The sequence below is a fragment of the Athene cunicularia genome (assembly GCF_003259725.1).
Source record: "Athene cunicularia isolate RWA chromosome 26 unlocalized genomic scaffold, athCun1 chr26_part1, whole genome shotgun sequence".
Classification (NCBI taxonomy): domain Eukaryota; kingdom Metazoa; phylum Chordata; class Aves; order Strigiformes; family Strigidae; genus Athene; species Athene cunicularia.
The window spans coordinates 3401808-3423428 of NW_020799136.1; the positions used below are offsets into that span (position 1 = coordinate 3401808).

Consider the following 21621-nt stretch of genomic DNA (forward strand, 5'->3'; position numbering starts at 1 on the left):
CTTCCGGACACGTGACGCCCCGAGGGAAGGAAGACGCGGGCCGCACGGAAGCTTTTTTCAAAATCAGTAAAACTTTATTCTATTTCCATTCTTTGCCATTAACAGAAAAAATTGGAGAAAGCAATGTTTGTTTTACAAAGATAATGCATCTCCCAGAGAAGAAAACCCTAAATTGAGAATAGAGGTAACATGAAAAAAAAAACAAAAAACAAAACACAGTACTGCCCTCTATTCAAAGAAAGAAACTCCTGATCTTTTTGGTTAAAGTAATACTTAGACCAATCATTCAGTTTTCTTGCTTGATAAAGTGTGACTGGGGAAATGGAGGGAGGGGGGCAGGGGGAGGGAGAGGGGGAAAAAAAGCACACAGACATCAACTATTTCACCTTGATGAAAGTCTCAATACAGCTATGGAAAGCCTAAGTATTTATTCTTTTACAGTACACTGGGTGCCGGCTGCAAAGAAGAAAAAAAAAGTATTCACTTCAGGCACAACTTCTTTCGTTTTAAATTTAAATCAGTAAAAGAAACCGGGTTTAGAAGCTGCAGTGTTCTAAGCAGCAGCAGATTTGTGCATTGTTTTAAATATATTTAAATTACCACACTGATGGCACACCTCAGCCTTATGAAATTCTGCACTGCATGTGTTTCAGAACGTTAAAAAAAAAGTCAACCCCAGAGACTTTCATTGACCTCTAACAACTTTTCTGGCTAAAGGACTCAAGTTAAATGAAATATGAAAACACTGTAACATTTGGCCATCAACTTATCTGAATGTTCACACAGATTTTATATAAAGTTGAACTTATTCCACCCTCAAATGGTCCTCATCAGAGTTTGAGCAGAGTGAGCTGAAGTGAGCCTTCCGCTTCCACTTGGAAGGAAAGACATAATGCAACTGAGCACTAAGGCATAGGAACACCTTGGCCAAAACAACAAAGAAAGCACAGGTAACTGTAGTGCAGAATTCCGTAAGGTCTACCAGAGTAGAGCTGTCTATAATGTTTACTCACATAGGCAATGTAGATTTGCAGTTACCAGTTGCGTTAAATGCACCATTCAAAACAAGCTTCTAAAATGTGATACTATAAGGCGCCACCTTAAGTTCTCCAGAATGCAACTGTGCATAATTTTAAAATGGTTTCATAAATTTATTTTAAACATAACATGAGAAGGTATTAAAACCGGTGTAATAGCTTCTTAGAATTTGGAGGAAGGGATGAATAGGAAGATATTCAGTACCCTTCACCAGCCCCCACCACTCAGTCGGACAGCGGGTATGGGTTTTGTGGATCAGTCTATAACACCAGCTTGACGGATCTTTCTCTCTGCACCAAATCCCTGCAAGGAAAACAAAACAAACTTTAGCTCCAGCATCACGCTTTAAAGCAAAACTGTTCCGCTCCAACCAAGTACAGCATTTGCGTGTTTCTAGTTAGCCACAGTTGTCTTCAGAAACAGACACCAACAGAACAGGTTCTGTGGGCTGCTCTTCCTCATCCTACATACTCCAGATTGCAGACGCTTCACTCCTCCTGACCACCAAGTGGTGGCAGAACCTTAAGTGAAAGTTTAGGCAGAGGGATTTCACTGTCCCCGAGATGGGGAGCAGGGGGGCGGTAAGAGAAGCAGCAAAGAAGCACGCTACAGGCTACAACACAAGCAGCAACCGCTGGCTTCCACAGCGCATGCTCTTCTGTAACCAGACGGGACCGACACAGGGTACAGCACCCCTGACCTCGCACAACCTGAGCTCCAGCAGCGGGTCACCAGTTCACAACAGAATGAAGCAACACCATGTTTCAAACGGTTCAGGATTCCAAGACAGGGAGCAATGTTGTGTTATCTAAAACACAAACTGCAGTTATTAAATTTTATTTTATTTTATGTACCTTTGAGTTATCCGGTCCCCTAGGCTGACGAAGAACTGTTAGACGAGGAGCATTGGCATCATCCAGATTAATGCTCTTCAAACGATTAACGAGTCTATCGGGGCGTGGAGCAGCAACAGCCTTGGCGCCTTCGCTGTAAGAGAGCCAACCACACAGAGCACTGGTGACTTCCCAGGGCAGCACAAGCCTTCCCCAGGCACCTTCCCCATTAAACCATCAGCATCATCTGTCTTGTGTGTGAGTGGAACTTCTGCCTCAAAACCATTACTCCCAACACAGGACTTGAAATAGCAGTAGCAAAAACCCAGTATTCTTAAAGGGTGTTCTTTAGCGAGGTGTTCCATTTACACACATGCAAGTAATATTTCTTACACTTCTGTTCCCTTTAACTGCAACAATAAAAGGCTCACGAGTTGCCAGTACATAACAGCATGGCATTAACATCTCTGAAGATGACGAGAACAGTTTTGAGAAATGTTAGCCTCCTCTTACTGTAGAAGTGCTACCTCAAGCTTAAGCAAAATTCAAATTGTGCAGTCTTCTTCAAAATGTTTAAGTAAGTCAAAAGAAAAAAAAAAAAAACAACAACCACCCATCATCCTTAAGAAATGATATGCCACAAAGAAGAGACTGTCTAACAACCCTGTTTTTTTATTTAAAAATGGAAGTTGCTCTTCAGGAAACAGGTGGAGGCACTATGCTGGCCAGGGAGGGCAGCGCCTACATCAGAATACCATCAGTTTCCTTATCATTCATTAATTTCCACTTAAAAAGCTGTATCAACTTCCTGCTACGGGGGAAGCCTCTTAAGAACAGAATAAAAAAGAACAAGTATCTGTAATTAAGAAAGGCTGGAGTTCTGCTGCTGCACTGTACTGGACACCCTACAAACCGTGTGAGGCTCTGCTGCAGCCAGCTGGGGTTCTGGAACAGCCAGCTCCCTTCAGCAGCAGCGTGCACTCGGCTGCTGCCACGCAGACAGTGCCAGACTGAGCCACTTCAACCACAAATCCTCACCAGACACGCCACACGTTACAGGCACTGCATTTTCCTGTGCGCTGGTTCAGGATTACTGAGAACTCCACTTCATCCCCAGCCTGCAGCTCCACACCATCCTGAACTTCTTTGACATGGAAGAAGAGCTTTTTGCTGTCACCCACTTCATAGTTAATGAAACCGAACTGAAAACCAACACATCACAAGGTTATTTCTTGATCCAAACAGATGCAATGACTTACTCATTATGACAGTTTAACTACTTCTAGAAAAAAAACCTCTCAAGTGCCCAATAGAAGTGGAAACGCAGTTTCTACACTGAACAGATCATTCTAGCTGGAAACAACACTTCTGGAAGTCTCCGCACTCTTCTTGGGTTTGTGAAGTCACATTTAAAGGGCAAAGCCTACAGAGCAAGTTCTGAAAACTGAAGTCCTGGCGGTTTTATTACACCAAGAGGAGTGCTGCTCGTGTTCCTCTCTGAGACTCCACTTTAGAAGTAATGCAGTAGAAGCCACGCCATTTTTTGGTCTGTCACTGGCATGAGCCATCAAGTTACTTCACGAACTCATGTGTGAACCAGCAAAACTCACCGAGCCTCTCTGTAAACAACTTCATGCTGCAGAATAACTACAGAAATAGAAAGCATTCACAGCACTGAAATTTTCTAACCATTCTGAGATGCAATAACTAGTGCCGATGTACCAGCACCAAACCAAGTACTGAGTTCACCTTCACCAGAGTCACCTTTTGCAGTTTGGTAGGTCAGCGCTTCGGTTACCCAAACCCACCTCCCGAGAGCAGAGGATGGAGCATCTGCCGGAGCACAAGCAGCTCCCCGATTCAAGCACGGAAGTGGGCTCCCATCTGCTCTGTACCAGCCCAAGCAGTTATTTCCTAGTAACTGCATCTTGTCTGCACAGCAGCCATCGCTCACCTGGTCCTTCACGCATTCCACCGTGGCTCTGCGGAACGGGGTGATGTTAACAGCCATTGTTTGCCCATTTTGACCAAGAACACAGAGCTGAAACTTTACTGTCTCTCCCTTTTGCAGACAGTCACCTTTGTTTGCCATTCCAACGATTCCAAACGGATAGACCTCTCCTTTCATCTCACCTAGAGGAGGAAAAACCACAAGACAGAGCTAGGAGGCATCCTTTCCTACCTGAGGGCATTCAGGTTTTTTTTCCAGTATCAGAAAGGCTACTTTTACTGTCAGCTTCGTAATATGAATATAGTCTGTAGTGTCAATATAATCCTCAAGACCTATTTACAGTTTATTAGCCTCCTACGCTTCTTGTGCATTTGGGAAAGGAAGACTTGTAATTTAAAAGCAACAAATCTTACCATCCTCCATGACTTCAATCATGCCCTGGTATTCAGTCTGTGTGGGATCTACACTCCTCAAAGGACGAATTACTTTACCAGAGTAAACAGTTGGATCAGCTTCTTCAGTGATACCATTCACTGAAAAGAATCAGACAGTGGAAGAACAGGATGTTCTAGTCATACTTTATTTTAAAAAGATTAGTAAGTGACTCAGATTGACCAGGAGCCAACAGTTTGCACTCCAAAACCCCTAAGGCAGTGCACTCTTTCACCCAGTTAAACTGGAACAGCTTTAACACAGCAGGAAGCAATGACAGCTTTTCTAACCAAGACCACGCTGACATTTCTAACATGGAAGTAGAAAAACCTTACGTTTCTCATTAAGCTAGAGGCTATGGAACTTGAAAAGCAAACTTAAGTATTTTACTTCTCTTCCATTCCTCACTTCAATCGTTCCAGATCTTTAAGAATCCATTTTTTGCCCCCAAGTCCTTAATACCCCATCTGCATTCTTCCTGCAATTTTCCTTCTGTGAGATACAGCACAACTAGTGCAATTACTAGTTTGGCTACCTCTCCACTAGGTCTCCTTTTAACCCTTCAACTGAAGAGGACAGAGCACAGCAAAGGTCCCAAGAGCTGCTACTGACTGTTGCTTTGCACTGGTCTGTTCTCTGGTTTCCTGAAGGCTGCTGACTGTGTTTCCAAAGACCACCACATTAAGCCTCATCCTCTCAATCTATGTTCCATGTCGATAATTAATGAACTTTATCCATCAGCACCTGCCAAGAGCCTTCTAAGCAGAAAATACCAGGTACAGTCTTACCTGCATGAGTTTTGTTCACCTTTTCTGCACTGACTTTGTTTCCTTTGCCTTTGGACAAGCTGTATTCAACAGTGTCTCCAAGTTCCAGGCTATCAATATCACCACAGTATTCACTATAAAAATAGAATTATGTAAGATTTTCCTTGATTCACATGACGTGATGCTCATCCAACATTTATGTAAGTGGATTAGAAACTTTAACTAGCTCAGCATCTCACATTTTCAAGAAGTCCTCATTCAAGTGAAGCATTCTGAACATACAACACAACTATTTCTTGGCCTAGGATTCAGAGGCACAGGACACCAAGGCTGCTGACTAACAGAAAAGCCTGACCCAGTCCAGCAGAGAGAATAAATGGAACTGGAGACACCCAAGCATATATAATCTCTATGAAGTCCAAACGGGTTTAACAGTCAATCCCCTGCCTACCCGCCTCCCCCCACCAAATAATAAAAATAAAATTGTCAGTCACCTGTAGTGGAAAAAGATCTCCTTATCATGATTGGCTGTTTCAATAAATCCAAAGTTATCTTTCAGGGCTGCCACGTATCCCAAAAGCCTCTTCGAGCTGTAATTGCGTCCCAGCATTCTGACAGAAACAGCTGTTTGCAGACCAGTTCTCTTAACTTCACAAACACAGAACTCAACCTGTTGAAGAGGTGCGTATCAGCACTAGATAGAAAAAAAACCCAAACAAGCCACAAGCACCAACCGAAACACACCAAAACAACTCATTTCAAAGCTGTGTAGCTCTAATCAACACCTAGGCTCTCCAGGAAAGTAATTTTCTAGCCACTGCTCTCCCAGAAACAGGTCAGTCCCTGACATTTACTGCATTCCCAAGAGTAGCAATGGCACCAGTGGTATCTGCAAGGCAGGCCAGCCTCCAGCACCCGCTAAAGATGAGAGTCTGTTTGTCAGTCACCTCCTTTCACTACACATACCCCCAGTGGCCCACAGGAGGCATGTACCCAGCTTCGCTCCCTTGTTTCAGGTTTTTAGAAACAGGAATCGGTGCCTTCCTAGCATGGCTCCTGAACACTGAATTTTCAGGCTGCTCTTCCAGATCTCTAAGCTCTTTCTTCTTTTCCATTGTCTCTCAGGCTAATGTGCTCATAAAGGCAATGCTCTCCCTCTTCAACTTCCATCTCAAAGTCTCTATGCTAATTTCCTCTTGATTATTCAAGAGCAAAGTCCACTGTCGTAATGATAAGGATTCCCTGTTTAAAAAGCATCATTTACATAGTAAGATACTGTTTTCATGTATGCATCACCAGGTTTTAGGATATTTTTCTTAGTTATACAGAAGATTAAGCAACTCAAACCTAGGACAGAAGACAAGAACAGGTAACGTTACAGATGCCTTGTCCTTCATTTGTTCTGAGAGGGAGAGCAAATCCAGTAACAAGGCAAAGAGAAGCTGACACCTCACAATGCACAGTAAATAGTTCCCAACAGTATACTTAGTTCAATTGCCTTATCTCCTATCTGGGGATTAGTAGATCCTTCCACATCCTTGGCCTGGTAAGGAATGGTCAGTTTTACTCCACAGTCATCATAAACAATTATTCCATCCTCAGCTTCCTAGAAACAAGACATCAGAATTCAGCAATCAGTCTCTTACCTGGAAGCAAACAAGTTTACTACATACAATTCAAGCACTGCTCATTTCAGACACAGCAGTTTTACAGTAACTGCTTGGTAGCTGGTGAAAAACAACAAAGCAATCAACTCTGAGCAAGAAGCTTTAAATGATATGAGACAGTATTTTTAAAGGGAAGTATTGCCATCATTTCCAGCAAGTATTTCTTGGAAGTTTAAGTACTGTGACATTGTTTAAAACAGCATGATGTAACAACAGAGGTTCTCCTCTAGCCCTAGAAACTTAATCTTAACCAATTCTATCCCTCATCTGATGTACTAGGAGGTTGAAAGAAACTTCCCATCAATTCCTGGAAATTATTAAAATGAAGCATCATTAACGATGCTTTTATTATCATGTTCCGCACACGTTAGTTTTTACTGACTGCTGTCATTAGTATTCAATCTAATTCACATTAATAGAGGATAGAGTGCTTCAAAAAGTTTAATTGCAGATTTTAAGGAAGCAGCTTCAGTCTCCAAAGCCAGAAACACATAACAGTGTAAGAGCAACATTACCTTCTCTTTGCCTTTGTTCGGGCTAGTGGCTTTGGCTGGAGTGGCTTCTTTGTCTATAGTGCCCACAAAACGGTGGTCTGATTGGGTGTGGAAAGAAACCGTGCCTTTTGGAAGTTTTTTAATCCTTATAGCATGATTTCTTTGGGCAGACAACATATCCTGAAAAACAGGATTGATCAGATTTTAGATGGACTGCACATAATTTCTTTAAAAACTAAGATGTCTTGAAAGTATTAATCTTACTTACAGGAACGACAGTAAACTCTACTTCATCAGAAATATGGAGTTGATTTCCATCCATAATTTCACTGAAGTGAAAGAACATACGAGCATCCCGGTCCACACATTTAATAAAGCCAAAGCCATCTCTCATTGCTGCAATCACACCCTGAGAATAGCCAAATGGACAATTAGTTTTATTACTAGTATGTGACATCTGTCTGCAGAGTATGGAATAATCTGAACACAAGGTCTGAATCCTACAAAAACACTTCTTGGTTTATGCGATACACTTCCTTGCAAACCACAGTGCTAATGGCTATGGTCAATACAGTCAACTTGAAATGCAAACAAGTCAAAATTACCTAGTTTTTCAACTTAATTTCTTATGAAGACTCTAGTGTAAAAGATTAATTTAAGCCATTAATGAGGACTGCAGTCAAAAGAACCTGACATTACTACTACACAGGGGACACAGTGTTGAAGGGGGCATCATCCATGCACACGAAATGTACAAGAACCTGTATGAACAGGAAATAAAATCAGTCATCAGAGGGAAGTTTAAAGAGAAAACCCTTAAGATTTCCAGACACAAATGAAGAAATTAAAAAAGTTTCTTACAAAGAAGCTTGTTAAAACAAGACTATCACATCCATGGGTGTATACTATGGTAAGCACGTTACATAATATTTTAGTAGCCTTCCCAGTAACCACTAGTAAGGGAATGATAAACAATATACAGTGCCCCATCAACTGTCAAAAAAAGAAAAAAAAAAAAAATCCATTTCTCCCCCCAACCTCTGTTAGAAAAAAAAAAAAGAGGCTCCATAAAGTTGCTGAAAGAGTTGATTTCTCAAGTTAGGAAGAACTAGTATCAGATCATGCCAGAAGCATTAAGCAAGACAAAATTCATTAACACATTCAGTTCAACCCAGTTTCCACAGAGCCTTTACAAAGTCTCAGGGAAGGTTTATAGGATTTGAATGACAATGCAAAGGCACTTGCTACATTCAGGAACATTTTTCTCCTATGTAGCCTTCACAAGCTCAGGAAAATCAGCTAACCTTTCTTGAAGCAGCCAATACTTGTCACCTCAACGACAGCTCAATTCAGGCAGACAAATATATCTAGCCAGAGTAGAAATGTAGGAAGTCTATAGTACAGAATGCCAAAAACTGAGAGGCTTCAGTCATTTTCTTAAAGCAAAGGTCTCTCATTCACAGCACATGGATGTGATAGCACTGTCAGTGGACTCCAAATGAAATGGAAGGCAAACTTCTAGTTGGAACAGAACCAATGTTCCAAATTATAGAAATGAAATATATTCTTTAATACTGATTACCACATCCATCTTAGTCCCTGTAATCCACAAAGAGTTTTCTTCTAAGTCGGAGAATGCAGTTCTTTACCACCCTTCTACTGGACCCTCAGACAGAGACTGGCCAAAATCCATGAAATCCAAAAGCTGCACACTGTACCCTTCTCCGATTAGTAAGACTTTTCACTACCTGAACCAGAGTAGTCCCAGGTTCTTCCAGTTTTCCTAAGCAACATGAGTAGTTACCTATGTAGACCCAATCATGTGAATTTTTAAACTAATAGGTCCAGATTTTGTTACTTCTGTCTGCTATAACCAGCCGGCAGCAATCCACTCCAAGAGGGCCAACTAAGGTCTAATTTTCTAATATGATTTAACTTACTCATAGTTAACTTCATTATTTTTAAAGGAAAGATGCACAGCATTAATTCTGAATTTTATACCATTCAGGCAATTTGAAGTGTTCATTTGAGGACTGGATTTCAGAAAGGCAATGGAAGACACTAATGGTTTTTACACTGTTATTAAGACAAAATCTCCATGTTTTACTTTCATTTCCCCTCAAGAATTAAAAACTTAAAAGATAGATACTTGCCATTTCCCTAGTTTCATTAGTAAACTGGAAAGTATTGGGGAGAACCTCAATATTGGTGGCTCGTTCCAGTTTGTCACGTCTGTCTGTTGAAATATTGAATCGAACGTGGTCACTTTCCAGCAAGGTCACCTTGGATTTCGTATCTTTGTCTCCAAATGGAAGTTCTTTAGGAATCACGAAGTCAACTTTGATGCGGCCAGGTAATGGGTCACTCTAGCAGACAGAAACCCAACAGAGAAAGTTAGTTCACCTACAAGACTCCGCATAGCTACAGACAGAACAGTTGGCAGAAATACTAATGCTAACTAAGTATGGATGACACCAAAAGCCTGCTGGACTCGGACCACTATGCTTCATCTCTGCCACTCCCGATTTGTAATTCACTGTCCATAGCCAAATGCAAGGTATCCTGGTTGTTGTTGGAGGTTTTTTTAAGCACCAAGCATGTATTGTCAACGAAACTGACAGTTTCAAGAATTAAGTTTATAACCATACTTACTTCTAAAAGGCAGTGTCATTCTAAAGTGTCCAAAACACACAAAAAGCCCACCCCAAAGCTTCCCAAAACATTGGACTCGCCTAAAACCTTAAGGGAAGTGCTCGTGTGCACTCTTTCCTCGAAGACTAACATTAAAGGTCAAGTTCTCTCTCTGTCAAAAGCCTCGTTAACTGTTAATGCTCACAGGAAGCCACAGATCAGGCTTATTCCAAAGGTTATTTTCTCCCCTTTCCCCTATGCTTTTTGCCTTAAAGATACATCCTGAACCCAGCAAATTCAATGGGAAACATGTGAAACATTAAAGTAAACAGATACTGCCCAATATACCACTACCTGAATTCTTGCTCTATAACTTAGAAAAACTGCAACACTATGACTGCTGTGAACAGTCATTACAGGTTAAGTCCAAGCTAACTCCTTCACTCTGACATGATGCTTATTCAGCAGACTGTTACAGGGAACATTTTTACTGCTTGACTGGAATCCAATACAATCAGTACAACATTTCACATAAAACTTAAGTAAATACTGAAATTCACCTGGTTTTTGCTGGGTACTTTTGGAATTACTTTGGTTACTGTTCCTTCAAAATGTTCAATGCTGATATCTTCAAAAATGACAGTTCCTTGAGGCAGCAGTCTAACATCTGTTGCAACTTCTTTACCCTAAAAGCACCAAAAAAAACCCCCACCAAAAAAACAACAAACAAACAAACCCAGTCAAATGCCCACAGGGGAGAGGTAAAGTAACAGACATTTTCCAACAAACCTCCCTCCCCTTCTTTTAACAAGTTAATTTGAGAAAACCTGTCCAGTTATACTCTAGGATCTTGTCTTTAGTTTTTACTGGATTTTGTCTTACATTTCTGTCTTTGATTGTAAACTCCACGTCATCACCAGGCTGTAAGGCTTCTAGGTCACCTTTAAATTCACTATAGTGAAAGAATATCTCCTTCACGACATCACCCCTCTCAATAAATCCAAAGGCTTCCTAAAAAGACATCAAAATGTTTAATAAATTCCCTATTCTCTTAACATACCAAGACAAAATTATACAGGTTCTACAAAACACAATAGAAGACTATGACATACCAGTATAGCAGACTTGAGTGCACACAAATAACAGACTGCCACAAGAATTATGTACATGGAAATAAATGGGACTTCCTTTGTCAGGAGGAGTATTAGTATCAAAGATTAGCAGTTTAAGCCATTTCACCCAATTTACACCCACAGCTCCAAACTGTTAATAGCTCTCAATGCCCTAAATATATTACTTATAACACCACTTTGCAGAACAACATTTCATTTTCAAATGAAACTTTACAGCTAAAGCATCACTTACTTTCATGGCACAGACTACTCCTTGACAGCGGGCTTGTTTCTTTTTTAATAGCATAATGTTACGAGCACTTACAGCACCAGTACTAGAGGGGGAAAAAAAAAAAAGGTAAACAGAGCAAAACTGAAGCAATTAAGATTATATTTCATAATGTCGTTTCAGTTCTTGGAACAGGCATGAGTTCTGCCTGACTACTATAAGTATGAAGTCAGAAAAGCCACATGACTTACTGTTTATTTGTATCAATTACAAAGTTTATTTTATCTCCTGTTTCCAGCTGTACATTTCCTTCAACATCCTCAGGGGTGTAAGTCAGGTAAAATACTTCCTGTAAATTAACATTGACTAATATTACTCTATTTGCAAAACAGTTGTTTCAAAGGAAGATTAGCACAGTTTTAATAACAATATCTGATATTAAAGAAATTAATTTAGTGAGAAAATCCAAAATGATCAAACACAGCATGCAAAAACATTCTTTTTCCATCGTGCTGTTTTGACGAATCTGTAACAGGCAACTTAATTTGAAAGGTCTGTACGTGGCCATCTTTAAATGACAATTTCTAAACTTTAAAAGTTCAAGATAAGAATTCATGAGCATTACACAACCCAGCTTTGTTAAGTTTTAAAAGAGAAAAATAACTATGTGGCTCTATATAAAGTTCTCCACAGATATAAGCAAGCAAGCTGTCAAATTAACGTTTGTAGTAATTACCAAAGCATGCTTTTTTTTTTTTTTTTTTGGCCAAGAACTACATTCTTAATGTCAATTGTCTACATTAAATTGCGCCAATTTTTTTGCTCATAGACCACAGTGATGGATCAGTGAAGAGTTCAAGGAAAATACATAAGCTTTACCCCATTACGTTCGTAGCATACACTCCCTGTTGGACTCTGACCCGGGGCAGCTGGAGATTTACTCTCTAAATTGTGAGGAACAGCGCACACAACCTACCAGTCAAAAAAAAAATCCATTGCTAGTCATTTCAGGAGCAGATTGTTGAATACAAAATGAATCTCAGTATCCTCTACTATACACTCAGGGATGCACTTCTAGTGTAAGTCAACAGGGAATGCCACGCTGCAAAGTTTCCGTTGGACAGAACACCTTGGAGCTAAGCAAGAGCTCACCCTGAACCTCTGAATTTTTACCAGAACAGTAAAAATATATTTCAGTGTAACTGTATACTCTATGTAGTTAATATGCTTGATAAATCTAATCTTCTGTACTGGAGTAAAAGATGGAAATTATGCGTGTATAGAAAACAGGTACTAACTTGTCCATTTATTCGTTCTTCAGGTAATATTTCTGGTTTTATCTTCACCAATTTAATAGCAATAGGTTTTCCAGTTCGGCGATCAGAAGACACTTCAAACTCAACATCATCTACAAGACAATCAAACATGGTAATGGCACCACAGAATTTTGTCTGGGTTTTTTGTTTATTTTTAAATCACTAAATGGTTACATTTGATAACTCACTACTTGCAGCCAAACATAAAGTAAAACTCAGGTGGTTTTGTTACCAAGGAAGGACACTTACTTGTAAATATTTCTCTGGTTATTCTGCTTATTCACTTCTGTTGCTAATGAACTACTCTATCATAATGGCTTGCCCCTCAGTAGTAGCTCCTTCCCCCTGACCCACCCCCTGTACAGCAGACTTCACACTGAAGTGCACACAGTGTAACACATGCCATTAAACAGTTTAGAAACCTCACTGCTGTGTTAATTAATAGCATCAAGTAGCAGCCTCCCCATTCTGAAAGATAATTGGCCATCTTCAAACTAACTCTAAAAAAAGAAATACTAAGTACGTGAGGTATATTCTTCCACAGTCGAAGCACTTGCTTCCATCTCAGTTATACGTTTGACCTAACACTGCCCCTTTTCCAGAATGGCCACAACTATATTAATTACAAGCTGTACAAAGCTCAAGTGCTGTAAAAGTCTCTCATCAGAAGTGGTAGATTATGAATTCAATTGTCCCTCTAGCCCACCAGAAGCAAGAGTATGTATCTGTTCATGCCACAAGATAAAAGGATCTTCTACAGCAAGTGAAAAAGACTGGTCTTCTCTCAGTCAAGAAGCTCTGAAAGTTGTCCAGTTACCTCCTACTTTGAGCTCCTGTAAGTTGCCATTATATTGTGAACAGTGGAAGAACAGTCTAGCTTGCCGTTCTGAACACTGAATGAATCCATAAGAGGTCAGCAGTTTCTCTATAACCCCAGTCTCACGCAGCGCTGCCGAAGTACCATTGGGGTACCCGTTGTGTCCATTGTTGTGGAGCAGGTTTGGATCAAAGCTCATCTGTTTAAAAGAAAGAGTGGGGAAAAATAAACAAAACCCACAAAACCCCCCTCTACTCAAAATAAGTTTCCCTTCTCCATGCCCACATTACAGAATAACAAACACAAAGAGCCTGTGGAAGTTACTGTAACAAGCAAATTCTAACCATTTTTAAAATACAGAAAGAACACCAAAATAGTCAAGATTTGTAGAATAATCCTTAAGATTCAGACAGGCAACATAAAACACTGAGCCTTGCTTAGACCAAACTTCTGACCTTCTGAAGTATTATACCTCACAGTACTCCCACATTCACCGTTTCACACCAGAGCATGAAAATATCTGAAGTATCTGCTCTTTCAAATTAAACAGATAATTAGGAAAACTAACAGAATTAGGTTCACATCTCTGCAAAGTTTGTCCCTAGTTTGTCTATTCAGTCTTTCAGACTAAAAAAAATGATTTTAAGTAAACATTTTTTCAGTTATTGAATTAATACCCAGAATTAAAACTTAAAACTAAGATTTTTGTGGCATAGGAGGCTCAAGTGATAGAGAGACTAAGAAAACTTGAAACCAACATTAAACTGAAAAAGTTAAAGCTGTAATGAACTGTTAAATTAACTTACATCCATGAAAACCCTCCTTTGGGGGAGTAGGGAGTGTCTTTTCAAGGCACAGACTCAACCTTGAAATATCCACAAGTCCCCTTTATTAACCCAACTTTATTGGCTTTTTGATGTGCAAGTCTCCTCCTATTTACAGGTTAGCAATTAAACCAGCCGAAATGTCCTACACCTCACTAAACACCTTAAATCAAGAAAGATTACTGAAGCAGCCCTCCACAAACAGTCAATATGCATCTGAAAATACGGTATTAGAGGGTTTTATTTGTTGCAGTTTCCAGAGTATTTATTTTGGAAACAGAATGTGACTGCATCTGTGCTCTGCTTTCTTGCTGCACCAAGCAGAAGAGATTCAAAACCAGAAAGCAATGTTTAGTGTAGAAGGCAGACACCCAAGCAACTTGTAAACCAGTCATACTTCTTACTCCAATACAGACATCAAAGTACTCAACCTATTATAAGGTACAGTTATAGCACATCTTATGCTGCTTGGAAATCAGTTTAAAAGGGATCAAAGAGCACTGAAAAACACCAGCAGTGAAGTTCTTGGGCAGAAATCTATTTTTTAAGCAAGACATGTTAAAAAAATATACTGGGAACAACTGCAAGAAATAAGGATTGACAAGAGTTCTGACCTCCAAGAAAAGAAGGAATACATCAGTCCTCACACCACTGTACAAGCAACTGCTCAGCAGCAGTTAGCCTTCAACCGTTAATCCCAAATGGTTCTAAAAAAGATGCTGGTACTGGTTACTGGTGAAACTGTGAAGCATAACCCATACTGGTTTATTTTCCCTGGAACACTTCCACCTTTGTACTATGGTCTACATGTTATTTTAATTAGACTTTCATGCAAAAAGGATGTTGTACCAGAACCTAAGAGGCATTTTCACTCATTTCATTTTGCAGGAGGAAGTGATGTTTTGATGTGAGAATTTCTAAAAAAAGGTTCCAAGAAAAAAACCCAAAACTGATACTTCATAATTGCTTGGGAGAAGACCAAATGCTTAATATTGGCTAAAAAACTGTTGATACTAAGAATGTTAAGAAGTGAGAACATATTCACAAGGAAACTAACCCATGACTTCCTGTGCCACTGAAACATGTTGACCTTGCTGCCCTGGCCTATAGACCTCTGGCACGGGGAGTCCCATTCTGTTTAAGAGCCACATGTTTTAGGTACAGATGACGTGAAACACAAAAGAAAAGGTAGGGGAGCTACAGAAGGCGGGAAAAATATCTCACCACACTTTATAATGGCTCTCCACCTCATACAGGTGCGCCAGTGTAGCACACTGTTGGAGGGCCACAGAACTGGTCAGCAGTTATAAAAGTGTTAACCACCCCCAAACTCTCTAATCACTGAACTAGTAAATCTTATGGTAAAATTTCTGTAACATGCACTGCTTATTTCCTGGGTTTACATCTTATTTTTCTTTCAATTTTTAAAATGAGTAACAGTAGTAGGGCCAACTGTTGCACAAAAGCTGCAAATCTCAATGGGAAAACGCTCCACAAGCGTGCACATACACCCCCCCCTATGCAGAAACAGCTCCCAAGGTTGCACCTTCTGTTAAGATCTACAAAGAGAACTACCAAAAGCCTAATGTTGAGTCTCTTTCAGCACTGTGCTTCTTCCCACACACTACAAACTCTGGCAAGGAAGGGACTACCTTACTACCCAGATTACTCTCTCATACTTCAAAGGGAGGGCTGAAAAAGTTGAACCAAGGAGTTAGTTTCAAGACATATATTTAATATTAGTATATTTATTTAGATTTAATCTCAGCTCCATCATATTGGCATTTGTCCAAACCAGTGAGTCCCAAGTGTGGTAATAAATGATACTATACAGCAGCTCTCGTATATGGGCAGATTAAGTTGAAGAGTTCCACATGGGAAAACCTAACTCTCCAAGAACACTGGAGTTTCCTCTCTCATTACATTCACTAGTAATTTTCCATACCTTGGGAGTTTTCCTTCATCAAGAACAGCAAAGTAAAAGTGAGAGGAAACACCTGAAGATCCCCATTCCAATCAACAAAAATTACAGATGATGCCCATCTCCCTGCACTGCACCCTTAAGGCAACTTCTGGAGGACCTGCAACCTAGAACCAACTTTACTCATAATAGTTTCAATCCTTTAATCCTTTTCTACTTTGCCTAATGTAATGTACAGTAATTTTGCTATCAACTTTAGAAATTATTCTGTTCAGGCACATTTGACACTGTCAAAAACTTCAAGAGAATGAAAATACTCTGTTTCAACATAGAATCATAGCACTAGTGCAAGAAAACATTACAACATGGTAGTTTACAAATATCAAGCAAAGCATGTAACTGCTATGTGAACAGCTGGTTCACAACCAGGTTCAATATAAATTTTATTGTCACCATATTCAGACTGATAAGTCTCCATCCTGTCCCAAAATGAAGTAACAAACTGCATTACATAAGGTCTTCTAGAACAAGATAACACTGCATTTTTTCTGTTTAGCTGTCCTCAGAGTGGCATGATAAGCCACAGTATAACAGACAGTTATTTAATTCCTTCATTTGAACCAGTACTGCTCCCTCTTATTCTACAATTATGAAAACTCAAGTATCAGGATGCCCTACAAACCTGTGGTAACTGGCATAAGTCAATGCTCTTACATGTTCAAGTCAGTCATAAAATACTGACATGTCAGAAAATAGTGACTCAGAGACCAGGACCTCCAGCAGAGACCCCCCAGAGAACTCCAGTCCCTGCTCCTCCTCCTCCAAGGCCTCCTGCCAACAACAAAGGCAGCCATGCCTTTGTCTGAGTCCTGAAAACCTCCAGTGGGGAGGTTCCACCACCTTCCTGGGTTAACTGTTACAGCGCTGTGCTATTCTCCTAGCAAAGATATCTTCCCCTCACGCCCAGCCTAACTGCTCAGGGGACAAAAGCCACAGGAGCTGTCTCTTTCTTACACAGTAGATTATATTTAAAGGACACGTTTACTCAGAGTATCTAATGAAAAAGCACTATACAAAGCTGCTAAGAGATACAGAGTAGTTCCTGTCAGCATCACTCCAGTAGATGAACCCTTATCTTTTGAGGAAGGCAACAGCCGAAGTGTTTGATTTTAAGCCATCCTAGAGTTTGAAATACTTTTCAAAAATAAATTGGTCCTGCAAGTAGGTGGCTAGGGGAAGGGAAAATGATGTATTATTATACCTTTTCCCAGAAGAATAACAGGCAAGACTATTAACCCCTCCTGAAAGCTCAAATGAGCACGACAAATGCTTTTTGCAAGTAATTTACAAAATGGCCACTTCACATCTCTGACAAAGTACGTACACAAATACACATACACCCCTGCCACAGACATTAAGTAATGCTACTAAAGGTACATCAGATACAGAAAATGACAAAAATCTAACTAAAAATCAAGTTCAGAATAGCCTATTTTAGGGTTAGAAAACCACACTGCTGTAGTCTCTTGCCCAAAGCCTACCACTGCACAATACCATTTGAACAGTTTGAGTTTAAAGGAGTATTAGTAGTACAGCACAAAGAACTCGTTATCAATCATCTGAAGCCTGACAACTCAAGTGCACGTAAAGATACACTCCTCAAGGTGGCACTAAAATTTGCTGTAGAAAGACAGACACATTTTAACACCGTCAGTCTTAGCAGATGCTTGTCATATTCCTACACCTGTTCAACCATAATGCTACAACAAAGCAAAACAAAAATCAAACACGATGCATAACCAGAATTACTGTCATAAAACTGTTCCTTAAGAAGCTTCCAGCAATAGGCTACAACCTATTAATGTACAAACAAGATTTGCTTGAACCTACAATATAATAGTTATATACTGGACCCCAACAACTACCTGGTTATGCTGTCCACTACCAACAGTTCACTCCCAACGCTGATTTTAACACAGCTGACCTGTCACTCTGCAAGAAAGAGAGCAATGAACCCCACCAATACAAGTCCTCAGAGGAAGAAAAAAACACCTGCACAGTACGGTTTAAACTAAACAGAGGGTATTTGGAAAAAAAAAAACCAACCCAAAAAACAGGACTGGAACCACACTACCATTACTAGAAGACAGAAACATTCATAACCAGCTCTCTACGGTTATAAATATTGTTATATAGAAACACATTGCAGGTACTATTAATTCACTGTACTACTACTAAACCAACGTTACAATAAAAAAGTGCTAAAAACACCCCTAACAAAACCCACACCCTTTTGTTGACAACTTGTTTCCTATTAAGCTTAGAAATACATATATATAATTCTATATAGCACATGCACCAACCTCGCAGTGATATTCAAATATTGCACTTTCAGTAGTATTAGCCGATTCTTCTGTTTCAGCACAAGTTTCTAAGGATGAAGACTGCTATTCTTAAAAAAAAAAGAGAGAGAGAGAGAGAGAGAGAAAGAAAAAAGATAGCAAGAGAAGGTGATCTATCAAGCTAATAGAGAATGCAAGTGCTGCTGCCCTGGGCAGTTTCAACGCAGCACTGGAGAAAACAGAGACTACTAGCAGCGTTGGGACGTGCTCTTTTGAAGCTGTTGAGTAGGCACAAACTTCTTGTTTCAGATCAAGCCTTGTATCTTCAGTGTAAGTTTCCTCTTCTTTGGTCTTGAGTTGTTGTTACGATGTGGTATATTCTTTTCCTGATCTGAACTTGAAGCAGCAGTTTCAGGTGGTAAATTCTGTTCTGTTCCACTTCATACTGGAGAAAGGAAAAAGATACACACTAAGTATCACTTTAAAAGAAATTCCAGATCAGTCCTAAGTGTTTCTACAAAAAGGTGCATTTCCTCTACCTTAATACTGTAGGTTTGAACCATGCTAGGAAAGATTTTTACAGATATATTTGGCATTACCATTTTCAGTTTTATTTTCAAAAAAACTCTACCTCCCAGCCAGTGATAGGGAATTTCCAAACTTAAAACTCTTCAGATGCAGTTAGGCATTTCAGGAAAGGTCCCAATTTGTACAATTAAAACAGCAACTTCGTTTTGATGAATAGCATCACCATTTAATGCAAGTCTCAGTGCTCCTATCAATAACTTTGCATTGGTGCCATCTTATAATTTAATTAATAAGACCTTCAGAGTAGTAACAGACCTTCAGAGTAGCAATAGGGTGTGCGTGTTCTTCCAAAAAGTAAATCAAGGACTTGCAATACCTGAAACACCTTTAGCTTGGTATAAAAATAAACAAACTTCTCAATTACACATACAGATGCTGTATGCCTGCTCTACACAGACCACATGCATCCTGGCATAGCATGTAAAATTAACTGCAGAGCCATTCTCTGGACTTATTGTTTGCAAAACACTGATTACATATAAATAATATTTGTGTAGATAACATGAGAGAAGCCTCTGTGAAACAGTAACTAGATAATAATTCTCTCCTACAGTTTTCCAGCACCACTGTGTTTTCATGAGAAAGTGCTTTAGACAAAATGCCACCCACCACTGAAACCTTATAAACAGAGGTTTTGAAAATAAATAAAATCAAGTTTTGATTTGAGTTTGTTGCTTACTCAGTAGATAGAGGAAAAAAAGGGGGAGGAGATTTTTGTGGGAAAAAGGTGCTAAGAATCATCACCGCTATGAGTCTGTGGATAAACTAGCGTGTTATGCAGCAACCTGAAGGTATGAAGCATCAGAGCACAACTCTTCCATGTCATTCCACAAGTCCCACACCAAATGAGCAAAAATACGGACAAAGTCCATTTCTCCACTGTAGTAGGGAAGTGAATTTCACAATTTACACTGAGCTTTGAATTCCCTTTAGTGAACTTGAAAGAGTCAACTTAAGTGACTGAAACATGAATGCAAAGACATTTAACTCTCATCACAGTGAAAATGCTGACTGCAGTCAGCTATTACAAATAAGAACTCTAAACACCAAAAGCACATGATGGCTGTGTGCAAACTCATCACCCTGTTTCCACAGAAGTTTGTATTTTAATGACCTCTTCTCCAGATGAAGCATCTTCCTTCAGTCACCACTCTGAAAAACTGAAGTAAGCTTTCTTGTCAGACCATTACACATACATGAATGAGACCAAATAAGAAACTAGGCGAGTGCAGCAGAAAGCAGAATCTGGTATTAAAGGTCTGCAATGAATATTCAGTTATTTAAAAATACAAATCAGGAGACAAAGATCCCCAGACTTTTCACATACCTCCATACTAGATTCAGGTAACTTACCACAATCTCTCTTTCAGGATAGTATTATTTTTTTCTCAAATGAGCATTCCCCCTGAGCAAGCTCAGGAGAAATGGAGCAGGCATACACTGTGTCACAGGAACTGCACTGACACACTTCAGAATATTTTTATTCATGTACTCCTCTCTCATGTAATTAGACTAATATTATAAGAGCTCCAGTAGAGCTCTAACTTGTATCATGTTACATTTCTCATTTTTTGGGGCATAGAATATATCACATTTTCATAGAATAATCAAAACACTTCTGCCCAAATATGACTAAAGCTAATTTTGTCAGGTAATGGAATAAGGCTGAAGTTTTTCCTTTCAAAGACAGTTTGATCTGATAACAAGATTGGTTTACCACACTTATTAAAAAAAAAAAAAAAAGGGGGGGGTGTCAAGCAAGCATAATTCAAGAACAACAACAACAAAAAAATCACAGCATGTCTTGTCTCAAATTCTTTACTTTTTAATTCAGCTGCTATAAATACTCCTCCAAATGGTAAACACCCTAAGCAGCTGGCCCAGCCCCCAAGTCACACCGAGTTCTGCATTTGTATATTTACAGCTGAAAGGATTAATGCAAAGGCAGGGAAGAGCTGTACAAGTCCTGTTCTTGAAGTCTTTCAGGTGCAGATTTTGCTACATAACAGTAAGCAGCCTAAAGCTGCTGTCAGCTAGAAAGCATCTACAGAGTCCAAGAGTAGAACCTGACTGATTACAAAGAGTTGTTTCCAATTTTCTTCTCAAAAAAAGGTAACTGCAAGAACGGACGTTTGACTGTACTAGAACACGTGCTTCTAGAAACAACCATCTCTTACATGACTAAGATCAAATTAAAAAAAGATAAAGCTTTATATTTTCAGTATGTGGGCACAACATGGCTATTGGCTGCTTCGAGATAAAGCTGTCCGTATCTTTTCAGACGAAAATCAGAAACGAACATCAGCTCCTGCGCACCCCAACCAACACCCTATAGCTACAAAATCAGCTACCAACATTCCCGAGGTTAGGGAAGTCACTTTTACACCAAAAAACCCACATGTATGAGGAGAAAAAAAAAAAGAGTTAAAGAACTTCCAAGGACGTCTGTGAAGGCATACGTACGCATAGGATCGTTTTAAGAAAATCCTAAAAATAAAAACCCCTTTTCTTTTTGGAGGGGGTGGAGCTCGGGGAAGGGCCCTGGGCTTGTTCTGCACCCAGACAACAGAAAACCGGGCGCAGACCGGCGGAGACGCGCCGCAGGCCTCCAGGAGGGACCCGGCGGCCCCGCTGGCTGCGCTGCACCAAGATGGTGGCC

The 21621-nt window shown here is 39.8% G+C and overlaps 1 protein-coding gene across 1 annotated transcript; it reads right to left on the minus strand.

The window, feature by feature from the left end:
• Positions 1–52: 52 nt before the first annotated feature.
• Positions 53–18816, minus strand: CSDE1 (cold shock domain containing E1). Its single transcript, XM_026864336.1, has 19 exons — positions 18396–18816; positions 13288–13486; positions 12453–12562; positions 12034–12126; positions 11406–11503; positions 11179–11260; positions 10696–10824; positions 10374–10499; positions 9336–9548; positions 7451–7591; positions 7204–7362; positions 6520–6627; positions 5516–5691; positions 5043–5155; positions 4236–4355; positions 3826–4004; positions 2910–3073; positions 1893–2025; positions 53–1341 (listed from the first exon to the last, which is right to left on the minus strand). The coding sequence occupies exons 2-19, from the start codon at positions 13484–13486 to the stop codon at positions 1294–1296; spliced, it is 2391 nt and encodes a 796-aa protein (XP_026720137.1). The 5' UTR covers positions 18396–18816; the 3' UTR covers positions 53–1293.
• Between the last annotated feature and the right edge of the window lie 2805 nt (positions 18817–21621).

Bases quoted from the DNA above. Each gene is read 5' to 3' on its own strand.
- CSDE1 (XM_026864336.1), bottom strand. From the start codon at position 13,486: ATGAGCTTTGATCCAAACCTGCTCCACAACAATGGACACAACGGGTAC. The intron at 12,563-13,287 runs GTAACTGGACAA...ATTGTCTTGTAG, and splicing joins ACAGGAGCTCAAAGTAGGAG to ATGATGTTGAGTTTGAAGTG. The intron at 6,628-7,203 runs GTAATGTTGCTC...TCTTGTTTCTAG, and splicing joins CGAACAAAGGCAAAGAGAAG to GAAGCTGAGGATGGAATAAT.